This window comes from Rhinopithecus roxellana, chromosome 8, assembly GCF_007565055.1.
Source record: "Rhinopithecus roxellana isolate Shanxi Qingling chromosome 8, ASM756505v1, whole genome shotgun sequence".
Taxonomy (NCBI): domain Eukaryota; kingdom Metazoa; phylum Chordata; class Mammalia; order Primates; family Cercopithecidae; genus Rhinopithecus; species Rhinopithecus roxellana.
This window is the reverse complement of record NC_044556.1, coordinates 13180115-13205762: the sequence shown is the minus strand read 5'-3', so window position 1 is coordinate 13205762 and position 25648 is coordinate 13180115. Positions and strand designations below refer to the sequence as shown.

The 25648-nt window shown below is 57.0% G+C and overlaps 2 protein-coding genes across 3 annotated transcripts; both read right to left on the bottom strand.

The window, feature by feature from the left end:
• Nucleotides 1-744: 744 nt before the first annotated feature.
• On the bottom strand, nucleotides 745-9085 carry GIPC3 (GIPC PDZ domain containing family member 3). 2 transcript variants are annotated; one of them, XM_030936636.1, is made up of 6 exons: nucleotides 8776-9071; nucleotides 7916-8101; nucleotides 7603-7783; nucleotides 4928-5040; nucleotides 4567-4661; nucleotides 745-4453 (listed from the first exon to the last, which is right to left on the bottom strand). In XM_030936636.1, the coding sequence occupies exons 1-6, from the start codon at nucleotides 8998-9000 to the stop codon at nucleotides 1000-1002; spliced, it is 4254 nt and encodes a 1417-aa protein (XP_030792496.1). In that variant the 5' UTR covers nucleotides 9001-9071; the 3' UTR covers nucleotides 745-999. The 2 variants fall into 2 exon arrangements, with proteins under 2 accessions (XP_030792496.1, XP_030792497.1); XM_030936637.1 differs by having other exon boundaries at nucleotides 4056-4453; nucleotides 4580-4661; nucleotides 8776-9085.
• Nucleotides 9086-16479: 7394 nt separating this feature from the next.
• On the bottom strand, nucleotides 16480-22446 carry HMG20B (high mobility group 20B). The gene is made up of 10 exons (XM_030935217.1): nucleotides 22371-22446; nucleotides 22019-22074; nucleotides 21563-21671; nucleotides 20779-20982; nucleotides 19708-19828; nucleotides 19044-19090; nucleotides 18708-18780; nucleotides 18219-18434; nucleotides 17237-17369; nucleotides 16480-16777 (listed from the first exon to the last, which is right to left on the bottom strand). The coding sequence occupies exons 2-10, from the start codon at nucleotides 22054-22056 to the stop codon at nucleotides 16765-16767; spliced, it is 954 nt and encodes a 317-aa protein (XP_030791077.1). The 5' UTR covers nucleotides 22057-22074; nucleotides 22371-22446; the 3' UTR covers nucleotides 16480-16764.
• Between the last annotated feature and the right edge of the window lie 3202 nt (nucleotides 22447-25648).

Genomic DNA, 25648 nt, shown 5'->3' with positions numbered 1-25648 from the left:
CAGGAGTTCGAGACCAGCCTGGCCAACATGGTGAACCCCTGTCTCTACTAAAAATACAAAAATGGCTGGGTGTGGTGGCTCATGCCTGTAGTCCTAGCACTTTGGGAGGCCGAGAGGGGCAGATCACCTGAGGTCGGGAGTTCGAGCCCAGCCTGACCAACATGGAGAAACCATACTCTATCAAAAATACAAAAAAAAAAAAAAAAAGAAAAAAAAATTAGCCAGGCGTGATGGCGCATGTCTGTAATCTCAGCTACTCGGGAGGCTGAGGCAAGAGAATCGCTTGAACCAAGGAGGTGGAGGTTGTGGTGACCTGAGATCACATCATTGCATTCCAGCCTGGGCAACAAGAGCAAAACTCCGTCTCTAAAGACAAACAAACAAACAAAAAATTAGCCAGGCATGGTGGCAGGTGCCTGTAATCCCAACTATGCAGGAGGCTGAGGCAGGAGAATTGGTTGAACCTGGGAGGCAGAGGTTGCCATGAGCTGAGATCGCGCTGCTGCACTCCAGCCTGGGCGACAGAGCGAGACTCTATTTCAGGAAAAAAAAAAAAAAAAGGACCAATGGCTGGGTCTTCGTGGATCACCTGTCCCATGCAGGCAGGTAAGCTCATCCCCATGTGGTGCTTAATGAAGTGCTTGGTACACAGTAGGTGCTCGAGAGGTTGCCGTAGTTTCAGCCAACCCCTCAGCCCCACATCTCGGCATTCCCCTGAACTCCCTGCAAAATGACACACCAGGCTGCAGAGATGGAAGGTGCCTTTATTCACCATGAGCCCTCAGGGTACATGCGGTGCAACCTGTCTCCTGCCCTCCTTTTCCCTCCAAGAACCTGGATCTGAGCCAGGGCGGGTGAAACCAAAGCCCCTGTTTTCACCACCCCCCTCCACCACCACCTGCTGGGGAAATAAGGTCACTTGCTGCTTCTGGGGGGCCCAGGCTGGCAGGGACAGGAGAGGGTGAGAACCACATGAGTCAGGGCTAGGTCACAGCCAAACTACGACCCCTCGCGGTAAGGGTGGGGCCCTGGCTCCTCCAGAGTTGGGGAAGGGGCAGGCGCCAGAGCTGGGGACTCAGACAGCTGGGAACTCAGGAGGCCTCTGGGGGCAGGACTAAGAGTGACAGATATGGTGCGTGGGGTGGATTTCTGGGGTCCCACCTGGGGCTTGGGAGAGACGGCTGGCTTCTGGGGGGTTGAGGAGACCTGTGGCTGAGGGGCCAGGTAGGAGACTGGGGATAAGCCTGGGATGGGGCCAAGGCTGGCCTGGGTGCCACGCACCTGCTCTTGGGGCTGAGGCAGAGGCTGGGGGTCTTTGCTAGGGGCTGGGGTGGGGTCTCTGCGGGGTGGGCCTGGGGGCTGAGGTTGGGTTGCGGCAGGGGCCTCAAGCTGGATTCTAGGGTCAAGGCCAGGGGTCTGTGGGGAGAGCCCATTTCTAGGGCTCAGCCAGATTCTTGAACTGATGTGAGTTCTGGAACTGGACTGGGTTCCAGAACTAAGGTGGGCTCCAGGGCTGGGCTGAATTCTTGAGCCAGTCTGGGTTTCAGAGCTGAGCCCAGTCTCGGAGCTGGACTGGGTTCTGGACTTTAAGGAGTCGGGCTGAATTCTTGAGCTGACCTGGGTTTCAGAGCTGAACTGAATCCCAGAGCTGATCTGGGTTCCAGAGCTGGGCTGAACCTCAGAGCTGAGCCCGGTCTCAGGACTGGACTGGGTTCTGGAGCTAAGATGCGCTCCAAGGCTGAGCTGAATTCTTGCACGGGCCTGGGTCCCAGAGCTGAGCTGGTTTCCAGAACCGGTCTGAGTTCTGGAGCTGGGATGGACTCCAATAATCAGCTGCGTTCCAAAACTAAGCTGACTTCCAGAGCTGGCTTGAATTCTTGAGCTTATCTGGGTCCCAGAGCTGGGCTGAGTGCCAAAGCTAGGCTGACTTCCAGAGTTGATCTGCTTCCCAAAGTCTAGTTGAATACCAGAGCTGTCTGGGGCTGTGGTCTGGAGCTGGTATCTAGAACCTGGAAGGGTTTTAGAGGCGAATTGAGTCCCAGAGGCTGGTCGAGCTCCTGGGCAGCGCTGGGTCCTGGAGCTGGGCCTGCTGTCAGAACTAGACAGGGCTGTGGAGCTTAACTCTGTTGCTGTGATGGCCTGGGTCCCAGGACTAGGTAGGACTCCAGAGCTTAGTTGGATTCTGGAACTTGGCTGGGTCTCAGCCACTGTCTGTGTTTTGGAGCTGGCTGGGATTTCAGAACCAGCCTGTGCTCCAGAACTGAGCAGAGTACTAGAGTTGAGTGCAGTGCCTGGCCTGGATTGAGCTTTGGAGCTTGGCCAGGCCTTGAAATTGGTCTGCATTCTAGAGCTGGCCTGCATTCTGTAGGGAGAGTGGGGCTTGGCACCAAGCTGTGTGCTGGAGCTGGGCCTTGCTTCCAAGATGGATGGGGTTCCAGAGCTGGTCTGAATCCTGGAGTTGGGCCTGGTTGTAGCACTAGGTGAGGTTCTAGAGCTGGGCTCAGTCTCAGAGCTGGAATCATCACTGGCACTGGACTGGGCTGCAGGATGGGGATGGGTACTTGGATGCAACTGGGCTTGGGATCTGGACTGGGCAGTTGTGTGGACCTGGGTTTCTGAGCTGGTCTGAGTTCTTGAATAGGATTTGGTTTGGGAGCTGTCTCTGAATCCTGAGCTGGCTGGGGTTCCAGAGCTGGGCTGCTTCATGAATCTCACATGGGTTCCAAAATTAACTGGGGTTCTGGAGCCAGACCGAGTGTCCAGGTGTGGCTGCATTGTGGAGCTGTCCAGAGTTCCAGAGTCAGCTCGAGTTTTCCAGCAGGGCTTGGTCTCCGAACTAGCCTGGATTCTGGAACTGGGATTGGTCTCCAAGCTGGTCTGGGTCTTAAAATTTGTCTGGGTTCCAGAGCTTGGCTTGTTGTCAGGGCTCAGTTGGATTCTAGAGATGAGCTTCATCTCAGAACTGGCCTGGGCTTCAGAGCAGGGCTTGGTCTCAGATCTCATCTGGGTTCTAGAGCTGGGCTTGGTCTCAGAGGTGGCCTGAGTTCTAGAACAGGGCTTGGTCTCAGTGCTGGGTTTGGTCTCAGAGCTTATCTGGGTTCTAGAGCTGGGCTTGGTCTCAGGGCTGGCCTGAGTTCTAGAGCTGGGCTTGGCCTCAGAGCTGACCTGAGTTCTAGAGCTGGGCTTGGCCTCAGAGGTGGCCTGAGTTCTAGAACAGGGCTTGTTCTCAATGCTGGGCTTGGTCTCAGAATTTATCTGGGTTCTAGAGCTGGGCTTGGTCTCAGAGCTCATCTGGTTTCTAGAACTGGGCTTGGTCTCAGAGCTGGCCTGGGCTCTAGAACAGGGCTTAGTCTCAATACTGGGCTTGGTCTCAGAGTTCATCTGAGTTCCAGAGCTGAGCTTAGTCTCAGAGCCCATCTGAGTTCTAGAGCTGGGCTTGGCCTCAGAGGTGGCCTGAGTTCTAGAACAGGGCTTGGTCTCTATGCTGGGCCTGGTCTCAGAGCTCATCTGGGTTCTAGGGTTGGGCTTGGTCTCAGAGCTGGCCTGAGTTCTAGAACAGGGCTTGGTCTCAATGCTGGGCTCAGTCTCAGAACCCATCTGGGTTCTAGAGCTGGGCTTGGTCTCAGAGCTGGCCTGAGTTCTAGAACAGGGCTTGGTCTCAATGCTGGGCTCATTCTCAGAGCCCATCTGGGTTCTAGAGCTGGGCATGGTCTCAGAGTCCATCTGGGTTCTAGAGCTGAGTTTGGCCTCAGGGTTGGCCTGGGCTCTAGAACAGAGCTTGGTCTCAATACTGGGCTTGGTCTCAGAGTTCATCTGAGTTCTAGAGCTGAGCTTAGTCTCGGAGCCCATCTGGGTTCTACAGCTGAGTTTAGCCTCAGAGGTGGCCTGAGTTCTAGAACAGGGCTTGGTCTCTATGCTGGGCTCGGTCTCAGAGCCCATCTGGGTTCTCAAGCTGGGCATGGTCTCAGAGCCCATCTGGGTTCTAGAGCTGGGCATGGTCTCAAAGCTCATCTGGGTTCTAGAGCTGGGCTTGGTCTCAGGGCTGGCCTGAGTTTTAGAACACAGCTTGTTCTCAATGCTGGGCTTGGTCTCAGAGCTGGCCTGGGCTCTAGCACAAAGCTTGGCCTCAGACCTGGGCTGGATTCTAGAGAAGGGCTGGGTTCTGGAGCTGGGCTGGGGCTCCAAATTGGATTGGGCTCTAGAGAGGAACTTGGCCTCCGATCTGGGCTGGGTTCTGGAGCAGGGCTGGGGCAGGGGGCGGGGCTCCAGGCTGGGGCTGTGCTGGGCTCCCCCAGGGCAGACTAGCCACAGGCCTCCCTGGCCTCGCTGATGGCGGCCCACACCTCCACCACAAACTCGTCGGGGAAGGCGAACTCGCCCAAGACGGAGTCTAAACGGCGCGCAAACTCCTGGACGCTCACTGTCTTCTTGGACGTCTCCACCATGGTGGACGCTGTGGGCCATGCCGGAGGGGTTGTCAGTGAGGGCACTCCCCACTCCAAACTTCCCGCTGGGACCCCTGCCTCCTCCCATAGGCTGCCCTCCCCCCAGGGCCCCCCAGCTTACCCTGGCCCCTTACCCAGCTCGGGGTCCCGAATGCCCATGTAGCTTTCCAGCAGGTCATCAACCTTCTGGGATGCCTCCTCCTCAAACTCACTGGGCTGAGGGCACAGGAGAAGGAAGTCAGGGGTGAAAAGCCTTGAAGCCCCCCAGCCCCTCCAGACCCCCACCCCTAAGGTTAGAGTGGACTGGACCCTCGCATGAGTCAGTAGTGCTGGTACCAACATCATTGCCCCACCTTTCAACGAGGACCCATTTTTCAGGCAGAGAAACCGAGGCTCCGAGAAGTTCTTGCCCAAGGCCACACTGACTCAGTGGCAGAACTGCAGGTGCAGAAGCCTGGGAAGAACCCCTCCCCTTCACTCACCGCTTCCTCCACTGTGGCAGCCCCCCCAGAACGAAGCCGCAGGGTCTCCCTCCCACTGGTCACTTTCGCCTCTACGGGGCATTTGCTGGATCGACTTCTCTGGCCAATCATATCTGGAGGGAACAGAGTGAGGGATGGCCATGGGTTCTGGGTGGAGCCACATCTTTGTAAGCCCTGGGAGGCCACCAGCCGAGCCTTTCTAGAATCTTCCTCCCCTTCAAAGACCTCCTTTGCGGTGAATCTCCAGAGACCCATTCGAGATTCCACACTTCCCGTCCCCAGCAAACTAAATGACAAGTCCAGAATGAAGCGTAATGGAGCAAGTTTAGAACTAACGTCCCAGTTCCACGCCTTCACTCTCCCTCTTCTAGGGACTGCTTGGGACCCTCCTTGTGGCAGGAGCCTCAATCTAGGTATGTTCTTGTCTAGGTTCCAGAACCCAGCTTAGTGTCAGGGCTGAGATGTAGAAACACTTAGTTTCAAAGCTGGCCTGGGCTCTAGAGCTGGGTTTAGTCTCAGACTAAGCTTGATTTTTTTTTCTTTCTTTTTTTTTTCTGAGATGAAGTCTTGCTCTGTCGCCCAGGCTGGAGTGCAATGGCACGATCTTGGTTCACTACAGTCTCCACCTCCCAGGTTCAAGCGATTCTTCTGCCTCAGCCTCCTGAATAGCTGGGACTACAGGCGCCTGCCACCACATCTGGCTAATTTTTGTATTTTTAGTAGAGACGGGGGTTTCACCATATTGGCCAGGCTGGTCTTGAACTCCTGACCTCGTGATCTGCCAGCCTCGGCCTCCCAAAGTGCTGGGGTTACAGGTGTGAGCCACCATGCCCAGCCAGGTTTTGTTTGTTTGTTTGTTTTGTTGTTGTTGTTGAGACTAAGTCTCGCTCTGTCACCCAGGCTAGAGTGCATTGGTGTGATCTTGGTTCACTGCAACCTCCGCCTCCCAGGTTCAAGTGATTCTCGCATCTCAGCCTCTGAGTAGCTGGGACTACAGGCACGCACCACCACATCCCACTAATTTTTTTGTATTTTTAGTAGAGATGGGGTTTCACCATGTTTGCCAGGCTGGTCTCAAACTCCTGACCTCAGCTGATTCACCTACCTCGGCCTCCCAAAGTGCTGGGATTACAGGTGTGAGCCACCACGCCCGGCCTAAACTCTATTTTTAGGCGTGGCTTTTGGAGTTCACAGCCACAGCAGGGCAGATTCTAGAACCCCATACAGCTCAGTCTCCCCGGGACCTCTCTCCATGTGTGCCAGGGCACTTCTAGAAGCTCTCGCTCTGTTCTATAGAACAATGCTATCCAAAGGGCCAACCCATGGCTAGATGAGGAGAATGTGCTAGTATGTAAATCAATACACTGCTTTCTTCATTGAGAAAGTTTAGTTATGGAAAAAAAATGGGCAGGGTGCAGTGGCTCACGCCTATAATTCCAGCACTTTGGGAGGCCAAGGCGGGCAGATCACCTGAGGTCGGGAGTTCGAGACCAGCCTGACCAACATGGAGAAATCCCATCTCTACTAAAAACACAAAATTAGCCAGGCGTGGTGGCACATGCCTGTAATCCCAGCTACTCGGGAGGCTGAGGCAGGAGAATCACTGGAACCTGGGAGGCAGAGGTTGCGGTGAGCTGAGATTGTGCTACTGCACTCCAGCCTGGACAAGAGTGAAACTCCATCTCAAAAAGAGAAAAAAATTAAAAATTAGCTGGCACGGCCAGGCGCGGTGGCTCACGCCTGTAATCCCAGCATTTTGGGAGGCCAAGATGGGTGGATCACCTGAGCTCAGGAGTTTGAGACCAGTCTGGCCAACATAATGAAACCCCGTCTCTACTAAAAATACAAAAATTATCCTGGCATGGTGGTACACGCCTGTAATCCCAGCTTCTCCTGAGGCTGAGGCAGGAGAACCTCTTGAACCTGGGAGGCAGAGGTTGCAGCGAGCTGAGATTGCACCCCTGCGCTCCTGCCTGGGTGACATATTGAGACTCTGCCTCAAAAAAAAAAAAAAAGGAAGAAAGAAAACTTTTCTCATATTCTCATTCTCTAGAATCCACCATGACCTCAAAGCACTACTTTAAAAGTTCCCAGGCTGAGCGCAGAGTGGTTCACGCCTATAATCCTAGCACTTTGGGAGGCCAAGGCGGGTGGATCACCTGAGGTCAGGAGTTCAAGACCAGACTGGTCAAGATGGTGAAACCCCGTCTCTACTAAAAATACAAAAATTAGCCAGGCGCAAAGGCGGGTGCCTGTAATCCCAGCTACTGGGGAGGCTGAGGCAGGAGAATCGCTTGAACTCGGGAGGCCGAGGTTGCAGTGAGCTGAGATTCAAAATCGTGCCATTGCACTCCAGCCAAGGCCACAGAGTGAGACTCTCTCTCAAAAAAAAAAAAAAAAAAAAAGCTCCCAGCCTGGCTACAAAGTGGTTCTGGAGGCCGCCTCCTCCCACTCCACTTTACCCAGTCTCTACCCCACCCCTCCCGCACAGACTGGTTCCATAACAATCTATTAATAGAAACTACCTACCAGTTTCTGTTACCCTGCCAGGAGCTCCTTGCCATGCAGCGGGTGCACCTAGAACCTTCCAGCCCGTGCCATCCCCAACCCTCCTCCACCCCAGGCATCCCTAGAACCCACTTTGGGAAGAGCTCCCGCCAGTCCGCCCGCCTTACCGAAGGCCCTCTTGGGCTGCACCAGGCGCAGGGTGAAGGGCTGGGACTTGGGCAGCTCCCGGAGCATCTTGGCCACCTCGTAGTGGCGGCAGCCCACAATGGAGTGGTCGTTGATGGCTTCGATGCTGTCACCCACGCACACTGCCTCGATCCGGTTGATGATACTGCCTTCCTTGATTCTCTGCAGGGATCCAGCGTCGCTGGCAGGGCAACCCCAGCCACCCGCCTCCAATCCCCAGAACCCACGTCGACCCGGAGTGAGGGGGCAGTTGCTGGACCCCAGGAAGTCACCCGCCCACCCCCTCCCGGGCACCTTGATGAAGGCGTAGCCGGCCCCGTTGTCCGTGATGGTCAGCCCCAGAGCGTCCTCTGTCTTAGTGACCTCCACCTCCTTGGTCTCGCCTCGCACGTGGGCAAAGATGAAATCCTCCAGGCCTATCTGGCCCCCTAGGAGCTTCTGCATGTCCACTTTGTGGCTGTTGAGGGTGCAGAATAAAATCTTCCCGGGGGAGAAGGAACGCAGAGGTAGCCAGGGCACGCATCCTCCCACGCAGCCGCCCTGTCTGCGCAGGCCCCTGCCCCCAGCGACCAGGATCCCAGCCCATGGGAAAGGGCAGGGCGTGGGGCCTCCCGAGAATGGAGAGAGGAGGGAGAAGGAGGCTTCCGGCAGGTGGAGACCCCTCTCCATACCCCCAGGACCTCCAGCCCCCAGACCTCCAGGTTTACTCTGCTGGCGCCCCCTAGGGGCTGCAGACCAAACGGACCCGGATTGGAAAAATGCCCAGGAACCCCGCAACCGCACCACGGCCTCAGACTTCCCACCTCCAAGGGGCCCATCTGGAACCCCAGACGCCAGCTACTCCCAGGAAGCACAGAGGAGCTTCCCCGAGGGCTGGGGTCCGCTCCAAGCGAGGTCTGCGCAGAGGATTTTCTGGAATATCTAGGGGTCCGCTAGACCTAAGACCTCCCCATCTTTTGCGCAGAGAGTGCAAAGGGGAACCCTGGAATGTGGCACCCCGTTCTCTGAGGGCTGCGTCTCTGAGATCCGGCGATTAGGCAGCCACCCCGACGTCTGGGATCCGGGGATCTGGGGTCTCCCGTCCAGCGTCCAAGCTCCCCACCCCTCACCACATCAGGCGGATGGTCTCGGGTGCGGGTGTCCGGGGTCCTTACCTCCGTGGGCGCGATCCCGAAGGCCTCGGCGATCTTGGCGTACAGCTCGCGGACGTTGGTGAAGCCCTCGATCTTGCCCGTGGGGCTCCCGTGCGCCAGCTGCGTGCGGAAGACGAGGCGCGGGCGGGCGCGGGGCGCAGCCGGGGGCTCCGAGGGCGCGGGCGGGGGCGCAGACGCGCGCGGGGCCTCGGCCCCCCGGGCCTCCCGGGCTGCTGCGCCCTCCATGGCGGGAGAAGTTCGGTCACCCACCCGGGCCCTCGCCGCCGCCGCCGCCGCCGCCGGATCCGCCGCTTCCTGAAGCCTCCCCTCCCCCGGCCCAGGGCGCGACAGCCGAGAAGCCTGGGTAAGGGGATCCGGGAACCCGAGCCGCCCGGGAAGGCGACACCGCGGGGTGCGCAGGGGTGGGTTGGGCCCCAGGTGTCCGGGCCCTGCCAGGGCCAGCTGCGCCCTCCCCGGAGATACCCGCAGTCCGGGGGTCCTGAGCTCAGGACCCTGGAAGAACAGGGACCACAAATAAGGACAGGGACAGGCCCGGAGCGGTGGCTTACGTCTGTAATCCCAGCCCTTTGGGAGGACAGGGACGGCTGAGGGTGCTGGGGCACTTACTCTCTGCTAGGCGAGGTCATTGTTTTATTTTATTTTATTTTTAATTTTATTATTATTATTATTATTATTATTTTTTTTTTTTTTTTTTTTTTGAGGCGGAGTCTCGCTCTGTCGCCTGGACTGGAGTGCAGTGGCCGGATCTCAGCTCACTGCAAGCTCCGCCTCCCGGGTTTACGCCATTCTCCTGCCTCAGCCTCCCGAGTAGCTGGAACTACAGGCACCCGCCACCTCGCCCGGCTAGTTTTTGTATTTTTTTTAGTAGAGACGGGGTTTCACCGTGTTAGCCAGGATGGTCTCGATCTCCTGACCTCGTGATCCGCCCGTCTCAGCCTCCCAAAGTGCTGGGATTACAGGCTTGAGCCACCGCACCCGGCCTTAATTTTATTATTATTATTTTTTGAGCCAGTGTCTCGCTCTGTCACCCAGTTTGGAGTTCAGTGGCACGATCTCAGCTCACTGCAACCTCTGCCCACCAGGTTCAAGCAATTCTAATGCCTCAGCCTCCCCAGTAGCTGGGATTACAGGCAGACACCACCACGCCCAGCTAATTTTTCTTTTTTGTATTTTTGATAGAGATGAGGTTTAACCATGTTGGCCCGGCTGGTCTTGAACTCCTGACCTCAGGTAATATGACTGCCTCGGCCTCCCAAAGTACTGGGATTACAGGCGTGAGCCACCGCGCCCAGCCTAGATGGGGTCTTTTGATCCTTGCAACAACCTCAGGAGGTGGGGAGGGAAGACTGTGCTGATACAGCCTGAGCCACATCCCACCCTTCCCCTGCTCACAGCCCTCCATAGCTCCCACCTCACTCAGGGTCAAAGCTGAAGTTCTCCTTGCAGCCCTCAAGGCCTGGCAAAATCTGTCCGTCTTCTCTTTGCCCTCCCCTCCTCCCTGTGTTCCCCCAGCTCACTTGGCTCCAGCCACACGGGCCTCCTCACTGTTCCTCCAATTGGCCAGGCATAGTCCTGCCCCAGGGACTTTGCAGGGGCTGTGTACTCTGCCCGGAGCACCTTTCCCCAACCTGTGTATAGTTCAGTCCTCACCTCCCTCAGGTCCTTACTCTAATGTAGCCCCCTGTCACTATCTCCTAGACTCCCTCCCTGACCTTTTCTCTCAAGCATTTATTTATTTATTTTTTAACAGAGTCTTGCTCTTGTCGCCCAGGCTGGAGTGCAGTGGCGCAATCTCAGCTCACTGCAACCTCCGCCTCCCAAGTTCAAATGATCCTCCTGCCTCAGTGTCCCTAGTAGCTGGGATTATAGGCGTGTGCCACCGTGCCTGGCTAATTTTTGTATTTTTAGTAGAGACCAAGTTTCACCATGTAGGCCTGGCTGGTCTTGAACTCCTGACCTCAGGAATCCACCCACCTTAGCCTCCGAAAGTGCTGGGATTACAGTCATGAGCCACCGTGCCCAGCCTTTTGTTTGTTTTCGGAGATGGAGTCTCGCTCTGTCGCCCAGGCTGGAGTGTGATGGTGCGATCTTGGCTCACTGCAAGCTCGACCTCCTGGGTTCAAGAGATTCTCCTGCCTCAGCTCCCCTGGTAGCTGGGATTATAGGCGCGCACCACCACGCCTGGCTAATTTTTGTATTTTTTAGTAGAGACAGGGTTTCCCCATGTTGGTTAGGCTTATCTCGAACTCCTGACCTCAGGTGATCCACACGCCTCGGCCTCCCAGAATGCTGGGATTACAGGCGTGAACCACTGTGCCCAGTCACATTTAATTTTTTTTAATTTAGAAACATGATTAATTTTTTGTACATTTGGGATCTCACTGTGTTGCCCAAGCTGGTCTCAAACTCAAGACCAGGAGGCTCAAGCCATCCTTCAGCCTTGGCTTCCCAAAGTGCTGGGATTACAGATGTGAGCCACTGTGCCCAGCCTCTCTCCAGCATTTAAAGCTACCATCTGACGTATCAGATATTTTATTTTATTTTAGTTTATTTTTTGAGACAGAGTCTCTCTCTCTCTTGCCCAGGCTGGAGTGCAGTGGCACAATCTTGGCTCACTGCAACCTCTGTCTCCCGGGTTCAAGTGATTCTCCTGCCTCAGACTCCCGATTAGCTGGGATTACAGGTGCCTGCCACCATGCCTACCTTTTTTTTTTTTTTTTTTTTTTTTTTTGGATTTTTAGTAGAGACGGGGTTTCACCGTGTTGGCCAGGATGGTCTCGAACTCCTGACCTCAAGGGATCCTCCCACCTCAGCCTCCTAAAGTGTTGGGATTACAGGCATGAGCCCCAGTGCCTGGCTGCTATTTTATTTAATCTGGTGTCTTGTTTGTCTCCAGGACTGGAGGAATGTCAGCTCCAGGAGGGTGGGAGCTGTTCCCTGCTCTGTCCCCATGCCCAGTGCCCAGGGCACAGTGCCTGGCATACAGCGGGTACTCAGTGATCTTTGGTGAGGAGTGAATGGATGTCCAGGTCACAGATGAAGGAGGAGACCCCAGGCACCAGGAGGCATTGGTAAAAATCCACTGGAATGCAATGCCGGAAACACCTATGTATCCATCAGATTCCTACCCAGGAATGTTGGCTCAATAAACAGCCATCCTGCCTGCAGTGGCGGGCCCTACAGAAGAGCCAGACACAGCCTCCACCCGGGAGGAGCCTCACGGACTGAACATGGGGAGAGGAAAGAAAGTAGCAGAAGGGTTTGGATGAGGTAAGAAAGTTTATGTAAGGCCTGGCGTGGTGACTCACGCCTGTAATCCAGCATTTTGGGAGGCTGAGGCAGGCGGATCGCTTGAGATCAGGAGTTCGAGACCAGCCTGGACAATATGGTGAAACCCCATCTGTACTTGGGAGGCTGAAGCAGAATTGCTTGAATCTGGGAGGCGGAGGTTGCAGTGAGCCGAGATTGCACCACTGCACTCCAGCCTGGGACAGACAGCACGACTCTGACTCAAAAAAAAAAAAAAAAAAAGAGCACGCGCGCGAGAGAGGGGGATTCACCTGCCTCAGCTCCCAAGTAACTGGAATTACAGGCATGTGCCACCATACCCACCTATTTTCGTATTTTTAGTAGAGACCAGGTTTCACTATGTTGGCCAGGCTGGTCTGGAACTCCCAGTCTCAAGTGATCTGCCTGCCTTGGCCTCCGAAAGTTCTGGAATTACAGGTGTGAGCCACTGTGCCCAGCCCACACAGCTTTTTGAATGTACCAAAACCTACTGAATTGTATGCTGAAATTTTTTTTTTTAAATGAAAAACTGATGCAAAATGGTATTTTCCAGACCTGCCTAGAAATGAGAAACTCTAAATTTGAGGTGGTGGTACCTGTGCCAGGAAAGGGTGAAACCGACGTGGGGAGTGAGGGGGGTTGGCAGTATCGGGTTGTGTGAGTCTCCCATGGCAGCCGTAACAAAGCACCACAAACTGGGTGGGGTGAGGTGGCTCTTGCCTGCGATCCCGGCATTTTGGGATCCACTTTGGGAGGATCACTTGAGCCCAGGAGTTTGAGACCAGCCTGAGGAACCAGGTGAGACCCCATCTCTACAAAAAATACAAAATTAGCTGGGTGTGGTGGCACGCACCTGTAGTCCCAGGTACTTGGGATGCTGAGGTGGGAAGATGGCTTGAACCCAGGAGGTGCAGGCTGCAGTGAGCTGTGATGGCATCTCTGCACTCCAGCCTGGGTGACAGACCAAGATCCTGTCTGAACCACAAAGAAACAGCTGGGCGCAGTAGCTTATGCCTGTAATCCTAGCACTTTGAGAGGCTGATTGCTTGAACCCAGTAGTTCAAGACCCCCATCTCACAAATACAAACAAATTGGCCGGGCACAGTGGCTCACGCCTGCAATTCCAGCACCTTGAGGGCCAAGGCGGGTGGATCACCTGAGGTCAGGAGTTTGAGATCAGCCTGGGCAACATGGTGAAACCCTGTCTCTACTCAAAATACAAAAATCAACTGGGCGTGATGGTGAGTGCCTGTAATCCCAGCTACTCAGGAGGCTGAGATGGGAGAATCGCTTGAACCTGGGAGGTGGAGGTTGCAGTAAGCTGAGATCAAGCCATTGCACTCCAGCCTGGGCTGTAATAGAGCGAGACTCCGTCTCAAAAAGAAAAAAAAAATTAGACAAGAGTGATGGCAGGCACTTGTGGTCCCAGCTACTCACGAGAACCAGGTGGGAGGATAGCCTGAGCCCAGGGAGGTGGACGCTGCAGTGAGCTATGATTGTGACACTGTACTCCAGCCTAGGCAATATAGTGGGACCCTGTCTCAAAGAAAAAAGCTGTCGGGGACGGTGGCTCACGCCTGTAATCCCAGCACTTTGGGAGGCTGGGGCAGGTGGATCACCTGAGGTCAGGAGTTCAAGGCCAACATGGTGAAACCACATCTCTACTAAAATACAAAAAATTAGCCAGACATGGTGGCGGGCGCCTGTAATCCCAGCTACTCAGGAGGCTGGGGCAGGAGAATTGCTTGAACCTGGGTGGTGGAGGTTGCAGTGAGCTGAGATCGTGCCGTTGCACTCCAGCCTGGGTGACATGAGCGAAACTCTGTCTGAAAAAAAAAAAAAGCAGCAGCAACAGCAGTGTGGGATGGGGGTGGGCACAATGGCTCACAGCTGTAATCCCAGCACTTTGGGAGGCTAAGGCAGGAGGACACTTGAACCAGGAGTTCAAGATCAGCCTGGGCAACATAGTGAGACCCCCCCTAAAAAATAAAAAATAAACAAAAACAAAGAACCACAAATGGGGGGACATAAAACAGCAGAAACTGATCCTCTCACAACTCCAGAGGCCAGAACTCCACAACGAAGGTCCTGGCAGGGCCCTCAGAGTCCCGGGGTAGAATCCTGGCTGGTGTCCACAGCTTCTGGCTGTGGGTGGCCTTCCTTGACGTTCCTTGGCTTCTAGATGTAAAACTCCAGTCTTGGCCTCTGTTGTCACTTGGCTGTCTCTTCTCTGTGTCTGTGTCCAAATTTTATCTTCTTATAAGGAGAGCGGTCATGTTGGACTTAGGACCCACGCTACTCCAGTAATGACTTCATCTTAACTAATTATATCTGCAGTGACCCTATTTCCAAATAAGGTCACATTCAGAGGTTCTGGGGTTCAGATTATTCTCCGAATTTTTTTTTTTTTTTTGAGACGGAGTCTCGCTCTGTCGCCCAGGCTGGAGTGCAGTGGCGCAATCTTGGCTCACTGTAAGCTCTGCCTCCCGGGTTCACCCCATTCTCCTGCCTCAGCCTCCCGAGTAGCTGGGACTACAGGCACCCGACACCACGCCCAGCTAATTTTTTGTATTTTTTTAAGTAGAGACAGGGTTTCACCTTGTTAGCCAGGATGGGTTTTCTCTGAATTTTTTAGGATGTCTTATGTATGCCATTAAATGCAGACGTCTCTGGAAAGGTTTGTCAATAAGCAACACACACATACGTACACAAAATAAACCAAACGCAGAACTCCCAGCAATCTGTATCTCCAAAAGAATGGAAAATGGTCATTCCAACAAAAGCATGTACAATGAATGTTCATAGCAGCATCACTCACAAGTAAATGGTAGAAACAGCCAAGTGTCCTTTGACAGATAGATGGGTCCATACAGCGGATTCATTCACACACTGGACCATGACAGCCACCAAAAGGAATGAGGCTCTGATACAGGCCACAGCGTGGATGACCTTTGAGGACAATCACACTCAGTGAGAGAAGCCAGATACAAAAGGATACATAGGCCGGGCACGGTGGCTCATACCTGTAATCCCAGCACTTTAGGAGGTCCAGGCAGGCAGATAACCTGAGGTCAGGAGTTCGAGACCAGCCTGGCTAACACGGTGAAACCCCATCTCTACTAAAAATACAGGTGTGGTGGCACACACCTGTAGTCCCAGCTACTCGGGAGGCTTGAGGCAGGAGAATCGCTTGAACCGGGGAGGCGGAGGTTGCAGTGAGCCGAGATCGCACCACTGCACTCCAGCCTGGGCGACAGAGTGAGACTCGTCTAAAAAAAAAGGTCACACTGTGTGTGGTCCCATATCCAGGACAGGTCAATCCACAGAGGCAGGAAGAGGATTTGTGGGTGCCAGGAGCTGGGGAGGGGATGAGAGTGACTGTTGATGAGGATGGGACTTCCTTTGGGGGTGATTAGAATGTGCTGACATTAGATAAAGGTGATGTTTGCACAAAATTGTGAATGTACTAAACGCCTGAATTGTGGATTTTAAAATGGCTAAAATGGCCAGGCACCGTGGCTCAAGCCTGTATCCCAGGGCTTTGGGAGGCTGAGGCAGGAGGACCGCTTGAGCCCAGGAATTCAAGGCTGCAGTGAGCTATGATTGGGCCACTGCACTCCAGTCTGGGTGACAGAGCAAGACCGTGTCTCTAATAAACAAACAAAATGGCTATAATGGTAAGGTTTATGTTGTGTATTTTACACAATAAACAAAACCGTGGCCCACCCAAAGTCAGTGTGCTACGAAGTGGACTTGAACCCCCGTGCGGACACAAGTTGAACGATGACCTGAGCAGCCATGACTGTCCCCTGTGCTTCAAGTCCCCCATGTGTGCTGAGGCCACAGTACACAACTTCAGGTGGGGAGGGATGGAGACGCCTGCCCTGCCACTGACTTGCTCTTCCAACCCGGGCAAGTCTGGGCTCTCCTCTCCCTATCTGAGAAACTCCGAGGCTCTGCTAGACGTAAGAAAGCAGGCCTGGTGCCCCCAGCAGGGGTGTCATGGGGGCCCAGGCTGCACCTTCTGAACCCTCCACATCACCCCAAACAACCTTACACACTCACAAGCTTAAAACACAAATTTTACTTGTTTTTATTTAAAATGTCCGGATCCAGCAGTGGGAAGGGACCACCCCCACCAGGGTCCCTTGGCCGGAGGAGGGCAGGATGGGCAAGGCCGGCCCCCACTCATCTGCGGTACAGGCATGCGGAGGACGTCCCCCCCCCCCCCCCCGTAAGTCCCCACAAGGTAGCTAGCTGCCTGTGTGGCCTACGGCACAGCCCCTCCATAGTGAGTAATTTGGGGGGTCCTGCTGTGTGCTAGGGTGGGTTTCGTCTGCCCTGCGTCCCGGGGGTGGCCGGGAGAGCCAGTGGAGAGCCAGTGGAGAGCCAGTGGGGAGCCAGTGGGGAGCCAGTGGGGAGCCAGTGGAGCGTGCGGCTGTCCTCCGAGGAGGGGCACCTGCGGTTGTGCGGTTCTTCTGGGTGTATTGCGCAGCGAGTGCTTTTTCTGGGTTCAGGGGGCTGGGGAGACTGAAAGCTAAAGGGATGCTGCAGAAATTTAATTTTAGGGGGGCTGGAGCCCCCAAGGTGCAAGATGGGACCAGGCCCCAAAGGGTGGACCCCCAGCCTCTCGTCCACGGGGTGGGGTGGGGCAGGGCTGCGCCCACAGCTTCTCGTCTGCATCGTGGGCCCGCCCACTCCTCACAGGTGCTCGCTGAAAGGAGAGAGAGGAGGGCCCGGAGGAGGCCGTCATCATCTCTGGCCCTCACCCCGGCCCTGGGGAACCCCAGAAGCCATGGCCCATCAGCTGCTCCAACAGATGCCAGGGTTGGGATACAGGGTGAACCCCTCTAACCCGGGCACTGGGATCCACCCTGAGAAGCGTTGGGGAAGTTCTGGTGCCCCCGAGTGGGTCCTGCCGGCTCAGGGGTCTGGCAGAACATCCCCGGCCATCTCAGCACTGGTGCATGGGGCGACCGCAGGTCGATCCCCCGGGGAGGTGGTCTCCTAGTAAGATCACGCTGTGGAGGCCCACCCGGCAGCCCCCGCGGACCTGGGGAACCCCAGGGCGGGCACACCTGGGCCCGGAACCCCGGCCCCGCCCCGCCCGGCCCGGCCCCGCCTCGCCCGGCCTCGCCTCGCCTCGCCTCGCCCCGCCTCGCCCGGCACACACCTGGCGACCTGGGCCAGGATTTCCTTGATGCGGACGATGAGCTTCTCGTGCTGCGCAGGGTCGCGCTCGATGGCTCCGTGCAGCCGGGCCATGTAGAAGTCCAGAGTGCCCAGCGTGGGCGTTTCGCCCGAGCCTGGGGGACAGGCGGGTGGGTCAGGCAAGGGTGCCGGGGAGTCGCGGGCGGGGGCTCCAGGGGTCGAGGGTGACTAAGGGCGGGTCGTGCGGGCGCTCGAAGCTCAGGACCGGGCCAGTGCAGGAGGGGCGCAGGGTGGGCTAAGGTCAGCCGGGCCTGGAGAATGGCAGGGACAGGGGCAGGGTGGGGAGGCAGGCGTCCAGGGTAGCTGAGGACAGTCACGGATGGAGGGAACGGGGTCGGGGAGGTGACACGGGGGGACTGGAGGGCTGGGGTAGCGTGGGACGGCACTGGGGGGGCGAGGGGGTGCTCAGTGGTCAGCGGGGCGTGGGGAAGGATGGGTGATGGGGGCGTGAGGAGGTGGGACGCGCGTGGCGAGCAGGGAGGCCGGGTCAGTGTTCAGGCTGGTCGGGGACTGGCGAGGGAGAGGGGCTAGCGAGGGTGGGGCCGGTAGGGAGCGGTGCCCGGAACCTCCGAGGTAGGGACACAAAGGGGCTGCGAGGGGATCAGGTGCTCGCGGGAGGCGGCGATTCAGCCGGGACAGGTCGGGAGAGGTCGTGGCAGGAGGCGCGGTCGGTGGGGGCGAGGCCGGGGACAGGGCCGAGTAATGGGGCGCAGCGGAGCTCGGGGGTGGTCTGGGAAGAACCAGACGGCGTAATGGGGTGGGGGTGCGGGGGTGGGGAAGGGGGCGGAGCTGGGGGGTGTGATGAGGGCGGGGCAATAGGCGGGGCCGGGTGACTGCCGCAGGGGGGACGGCGCGATGGGCGGGGCCGGGTGACCGTGGAAGGGGGGAGGCGGGCGGGGCTCGGTGACCGGGGCGGGACTGGGAGATGGGGGCGGGGCCCGCACCCGGCACCGGCAGCGAGGCGAAGCTGGCGGTGAGTGCCTGGCGCACGGCCTGGAGCTGCTGCTGCAGCGCCAGCGTCCTTCGCTCCTCCAGCGCCAGCTCCTGCTCCAGACGCTCGCGCGCGCTGCTCATGCTCTGCGTGTGCCTCTGCAGCACCGCGTTCTGCTCCTCGAAGGCCACGTTCATCTTCCGCAAACGCCGAAGCTCCGCCTCGCGCGCTGCGCCGGGCGTAGGGGGAGAAGGGTCAGAGCCTGCGCCTCCCCTCTCCCCCACCGCCGGGCTTTTGCCAGGGACGTGCCCCTTGCCCGGGCTTCCCTCACTGCGCCGTCTGCCTCCTGCTCCACATCAGCTGCTGGGGCGACGGCGAGCACCTGGGCGCTCATAGGAAACCTCCCGATCCGTCTCCTCCAGCCTTGGGGCCCCACTGGCCCACGCCCCGCTCCACTACCCACTTTCACGGAGTTCGCATCAGGACCGCAGTTAACGCTCACCTTTGTTTTGGTCCAAGAACTCTTCAGTGAAGATGGGAACATCGAAGGTGGAGAAGCCATCGCAGTCCCCACCCTAACAGGAAGGGACAAAGTGGTAATTTTGCTGGTGGTAGGGGCAGCCACGCTTTCTGGGTGTGTCCCAAGCCTAGGAGGGTCTCCTGGGGCACCCCGGGTGGGAGTGTTACCAACAGCGTCCCCACGGTGCAGTGGTGCCGCCCCTGCTTGCACACATCTGGGCGTGTGGCGATCGCTTACTCCCCGGAGCTCTGGCTCAGGGTTTTGGAAGCCTCCAGACCTTTCTCCCCCAGGTGCTTTGAGAGGAGGAAGGTCGCTTACCTTGTGTCCATTCAGGAGAGTGTTCATGAGCCCAGAGCCCGAGTCTTCTGGCGGGGTAGGGGAAGGGCAGAGTCAGCCTCCCAGCCTCCAGTGACCATGCCCTGCACCCTAGGTCAGTGCTGTTCAGCTGGCTCCAGCTCCCCACCTGAGTCCCCCGAGGCTCCAGCTCCACACCCGAGTCCCCTGCGTCTGGGCATCCCCCATCGCTGTAGCCAGTGAGCCCCCTTCATTCCTGTCTGGTTATGTATCTTTCCCCCTACCATCCCACGGGACTGTGCCCCATGGAGCCGAGGCCCTGCCTGGGCTGAGGTAGCACCCCACAGAGCAGAACCCCAATTGCTCGCACCGGCCCCTTTCACATTTTTTTTTTTTTTTTGAGACGGAGTCTTGCCCTGTCGCCCAGGCTAGAGAGTGCAGTCATCTTGGCTCACTGCAACCTCTGCCTCCCGGGTTCAAGCAATTCTCTGCCTTAGCCTCCGGAGTAGCTGGGATTACAGGCACCTGCCACCACACCCAGCTAATTTTTGTATTTTTAGTAGTGGGGAGAGGTTTCACCATGTTGGCCAGGCTGGTCTTGAACTCCTGACCTCAGGTGATCCACCCACCTCGGCCTCCCAAAGTGCTGGGATTACAGGCGTGAGCCACCGCGCCTGACCCCTCCCACCTTTCTTGATCTTCTTCTCCTGGATCTTCTCCGTGCACATCTTATAGGCTTCCGACTGCTGGTACGCCCGCAGCTCCTTCATGTACTGCTGCTTCTCTCTCTCGGCCTCGTCCAAGTACCGCTGGGGGACAGCACCAGAAGACCTGAGGCAGGGGCAGCCTCCAACGCCAGGACCCAGTCTTCATCACTTAGCTTTCACAGCACCCTCCCCTCTCCTGAACCTTCCATAGCTCCCTATTCCCTCCAGACAGACAGAACCGGCTCCTCAGCCTGTTGCTCAAGGACCTCCGAGCTCCCACATCACTTCCCATGCCCCGGGCTCATCCCCAACTCCGGCCCTGACAATCCACTCCTAGGCGCCAGAGTCATGGGCAGGCACCCAACCTCCAGGGTATGTGGATACCTGGACTCCCTCCTGCACCTGTTTTTCTCTTTGAAATTTTACTTACAGGGGTGCAAAGCGGTGGTGGCTTTTGTTACATTTCCGTGATGTTTTTGCAATTTTTAAACTAACAGTATATGAAAATCAGATTTCACAAAAAATCCAGGTCTTATCCTGACTTCTTAGACATATCTTTGTTGGTCACCCAGTTTTCAATCTGTCTTGCCTCTTGCTAGCCGCGCCCCCAAAAGCTGGTCATGGGCTGGCCACCGTGGCTAATGTCTGTAATATCAGTACTTTGGGAGACTGAGGTGGGCGGATCATTTGAGGTCAAGAGTTGGAGACCAGCCTGGCCAACATGGCGAAACTCCATTTCTACTAAAAATACAAAAGTTAGCAGGGCGTGGTGGCCGGCGCCTGTAATCCCAGCTACTTGGGAGGCTGAGACAGGAGAACTGCTTGAACCCGGGAGGCGGAGGTTGCAGTGAGCCAAGATCGCGACACTGCACTCCAGCCTAGGCAACAGAGCAAGACTCCATCTCACACACACACACACACACACACACAAAAGCTGGTCATGGGTGGGCATTTCACCAGGCAGAAGGAAAAGCCCTGCACGTGGAATCCTTTGGGGGTCGGGGCTACTGGTAGTAAGGGTGTCCGCAGGCCCTGCTCAGCGCCCCGCCCACCTGCTTCTCCGTTGGCTGCAGCTTGCTCCACTCGGCGCCCAGCATCTTGGTGATCTCGGGAAAGGGCAGATCCGGGTGGCGCGTGCGGATCTGCTCGCGCCGCTCGTTCAGGAAGCGCACGTAGCCCGTGACCGGTGCCTTGGGCCCATTCGGCAGAATCTTCTTCCGCTTCTTGCCCTTGGGCCAGCCGCGTTTCTTCACCGGCTGCAGAACCGGGCTGCATCGTTGGGAGGGGGGCCTGGCGTACTGGGGCGGGGCTCAGAGGGGCATGGGCGGGGCCTAAGCTGTATGGGCGGGGACGGGGCGGGGCCTAGCTGGGAGGAAGAACCCGGAAGAGATGGAGGTAGGGCCCACTCAGGAGTCAGGACACGGTGGTTTAGAGGGGTCCCTGGCCAGGGGTGAGGGGATCCCAGAGACTATGGGCCGAGGTTTGAGCACAGGGGTGGCGTTGACTTAGGTTGTGGGCGTGGCCTCCGCGTGGTGGGCGTGGCTTCTTGGAGAAAGGACCCACAGGACCATGGGGAGGGTGCCGTCCCCAAGGAGTGGAAGTGGGCGGGACCTTAGAGTAGGCAGAGCTGGCATTGCGTGGTGGGCGGGGCCTGGACTTAGGGAGGCAGAGGACCTGTCAGGGGCGTGGCAGCTCGCACGGGGCGGGGTCTCAGCTTCCGGAGGAAAATCTGGGCTGTGGGCGGAGCCACAAGCAATTCAAATCCAGCCTGGGGCGGGACTTCCAGGCTGGGGCCGCAGCCCGGGGCCTCCCCCAGCTCAGCGCAGGGACTCTCACCTCCTCCTCGTGGGACCCCTTCTCGCCGGCGCGTGGACCCTCGCCGCGCTCTTGCTTGACAGCCACCACGAAGCCCCCATGCTGGCCCGGAGCCTTGCCGCCCGCCGGCCTGGAGCCAAGGATACCGGGGTCAGCCCCGTCCCTAGAGCCTCCCCTCCCCCAAACGCCCACCCCAAGGCTTTTAGACCCCCGACGACGGGGCTGCTGCGAGAGTGCACGAGCCCGAGGAAGCAGGGTCTGATGGGGTCAGTATCCGGGTAAGGTGGGACAAGCGGGGCTCCTGGGAGGAGGCTGGAGGCCGAGGTGGGGGGTGTAGGATTGGGTGGAGGGAGAAGCCCCCTGACCCAGGTTGTGGGGTGTCAAGACCCCGGCCGGGGTGACTGGGGCGGGGGTTCAGGAGCTAGGGCTGCAGCCGGGAAGGTACCGAGGGCGTGGGGAGGGAATCGGTGCACTCACGCGGCGGCCGCGCCGGGCTGCTTGGGGCCGTGGGACATGGCTGCTCCGGGCCGGACCTGGAACACGGACGCGGGCGAAGTTGAGTAGCGCCTGGGCTGACCGATGGCGGACCGCGAACTGGGGTATCCCGTGATGGAGAGCCCCGGGATGCCGGGCCCGGGGCGCTGGGGGGGGCCGGATCCGGGGGCGGAGAAGTCCTCGAGGGCGGGCGCCCCAAGAATCCTTTGTTGGGCGATTGCCCCCCGGGAGGCCTGGGCCGGTTCTCCCCGGCCCAGGAAAGACCCCGGCCCGGCCCTGGGACTCCCGCACCCCCGCCCCCTCGCAAGGCCCGGAGTTCCGCGGCTGTTTTCACCTCCAAAGAAACTTTCCCGGACCTCTCGACTGCGCGACGCTCCAACCAACCGCCCGCAGCCCACCCCCGCCGACTGTCCCGCCCCTCCCCGCCCCCGGCATGCTAATGAGGCCTCGGCGAACGGTTCCATTGGGTGAGGCCTTCCCCCCGGGCGAGCCCATGCAGATACCGATCGGCGCGCCGGCCGGCGATTGGCTGGGGAGGCTGCTGAGCCGCGTGGGAGGTTGGTAAGGAAGGCGGCGGGCGGTGCGTCAAGTTCGGCTGCGCTCGGCCGCGCTCGGGACCAATCGGGAGCGCGTGGCGGACTTGCTGGGCGGAGCCTCTTAAAGGCCCAGTAGGCGAGGCGCGGACTCCTCCTCCCGCTCTGAGGGCGATACTCCCAGCAGCTGCCGGATCGCGCGACCGGCGGATCCGGGTCGGGCCCCGCCCCGGTTGCCATGGGGACGGAGGTGGGTTTGCTAGGGTTAAGATCCTGCGAGGCAGCCCCCAGCCCTAGGATAAGGTGGGACCTGTTCTTAACATCCTGCAAAACCTGTCGGAGACGTTTCCTATTTATTCAGTTTAGAGCCCCCGACATCCGGATCCGAGGGCTTCTGGCCACAGGGGCTGCTCTCCTGTGGGGTCTTGGCTTTCCCTCCTGTGCAATGGGGACATCGCACGATGTCCAGGGCGTAGAGGCTGGGATGCTACGAAGCTGAGAACGGGGTGTGGGTCAGGCAGGGGGTGGGGTTGGAAGCTGGGCTGGAAGTATTTGGGGAAAGATGGTGGTGAAGGGAGGTTACAAGGACCTCGTGGAGTTGGGTCACAATGCTCCACTCTGGGGGATCAGACCCAAGTTGGGGCTGCTCACTTTCTCTCTTTTTTTTTTTTTTTTTTTTTTTTTTTTTTCAGACAGAGTCTCGCTCCGTCGCCCAGGCTGGAGTGCAGTGGCTCAGTCTCGGCACACTGCAACCTCTGCCTCCCGGGTTCAAGCAGTTCTCTGCCTCAGCCTCCCGAGTAGCTGGGATTACACGCCTGCCACCATGCCTGGCTAATTTTTGTATTTTTAGTAGAGACAGGGCTTCACCATCTTGGACAGGCTGGTCTTAAACTCCTGACCTCGTGATCCACCTGCCTCGGCCTCCCAAAGTGCTGGGATTACAGGTGTGAGCCACCGCGCCCAGCCCCCTTCCTCTTCCTCAAGTCCACTCAAATGTCACCTGCTCAGCCAGGCCTTCTCCTATTTTTTTTTTTTTTTCCTCCATAAGTTGGTTTCCTCTCTGTGGCCTGCCTGTTTGGTTCACAGCAGTGCCCATGGTGGGTGTTCAATACACATTCATTGAATCGTTCAAATGTCTAGGAGGCAGATGCAGTCAGCTACTTTGGAAAACAGACTGGCATTTCCTCAAAGGGTTAAATAAATGTGGAATCACCATGCAATTCAGCAGTTCACTCCTAGGAATATACTCCAGACAACTGAAAACAGGTGTTCAAACAAAAGCGTGTACACAAGCACCCATAGCAGCGTGATTCATAATAGCCAAAAAGTGAAAGCAACTCAAATGTCCGCTAACAGTGCATGGATCGATGACGCGATATGTGCCTACAACAGAATATTATCGGCCATAGGCCAGGCGCGGTGGCTCACGCCAGTAATCCCAGCACTTTGGGAGGCAGGCGGATCACTTGAGGTCAGGAGTTTGAGACTAACCTGGCCAATATGGTGAAAACCCAGCTCTATTAAAAATACAACCTGGGTGGGGTGGCTCACGCCTGTAGTCCCAGCACTTTGGGAGGCCGAGGCAGGTGGATCACGAGGTCAGGAGATCAAGACCACAGTGAAACCCCGTCTCTACTAAAAATACAAAAAAGTAGCCAGGTGTGGTGGCGGGCGCCTGTAGTCCCAGCTCCTCGGGAGGCTGAGGCAGAAGAATGGCATGAACCAGGGGGGCAGAGCTTGCAGTGAGCCGAGATCACGCCACTGCACTCCAGCCTGGGCGACACAGCAAGACTCCATCTCAAAAAAAAAAAAAACCAAATAAATAAATAAATAATAAAAATAAAAATACAAAACCTAGCCAGGTATGGTGGTGTATGCCTGTAATCCCAACTACTTGAGAGGCTGAGGCAGGAGGATCCCTTGAACTGGGAAGCAGAGGTTGCAGTGAGCCAAGATTGCACCACTGCACTCCAGCCCGGGCAACAGAGCAAGATTCCGTCTCAAAAAAAAAAAAAAAAAGGAAAAGAATATTAGCAGCCATAAAAAAAAAAGTAGCAAGTCTCTGACACAGGTCACAGCATGGATGTACCTTGAAGACGTCACGCTCAGTGAGAGACACAAAAGACCACACAGTGTGTGATCAAATGTTCAGGACAGGCCCATCCACAGACACAGGAGGGGGACACATGGGTGACAGTGGGTAGGGAATGACTGCTGAGAGGGATGCGGTTTTCATTTGGGTGATGAAAGTGTTTTACAATTCTATTTCAGTGATGGCTGCATGACTCTGGAAATATACTACAAACAAGGGAATTGTATGCTCTAAATGGGTGCATTATACGTGAGTTAAGTCTCAATAAGCCCATTGTCCTAAGATGCAGCCCGGGGCTGAGGAAGGGGAGCTGGCCCTGGTATCTAGAGGGTTCCTCACGCCAGACCTGGCTCTGTTGCTTAATCAGCTGTCTGACCTCCCAGGCCTCCCCTGTGTCTCTCTGCTCACTTAAAAATAGCCCAGGTGAGGCCGGGCGTGAAGTCACCCCTCACGGCCATAGTCAATAACAACTTAATGGTACATTTGTTTTATTTTGTTTATTTATTTTATTTTATTTTATTTATTATTATTTTTTGAGATGGAGTCTTGCTGTGTTACCAGTGCGGTGACGCTATCTTGGCTCACTGCAAGCTGCACCTCCCAGGTTCATGCCATTCTTCTGCCTCAACCTCTGGAGTAGCTAGGACTACAGGTGCCCGCCAGCTCGCCCAGCTAATTTTTTCTTTTTTTTTTTTTGAGACGGAGTATTGCTCTGTCGCCCAGGCTGGAGTGCAGTGGCCAGATCTCGGCTCACTGCAAGCTCCGCCTCCCGGGTTCATGCCATTCTCCTGCCTCAGCCTCCCGAGTAGCTGGGACTACAGGCGCCCGCCACCTCGCCCGGCTAGTTTTTTTTTTTTTGTATTTTTTGGTAGAGACGGGGTTTCACCGTGTTAGCCAGGATGGTCTCGATCTCCTGACCTCGTGATCCGCCCGTCTCGGCCTCCCAAAGTTCTGGGATTACAGGCTTGAGCCTCTGCGCCCGGCCAA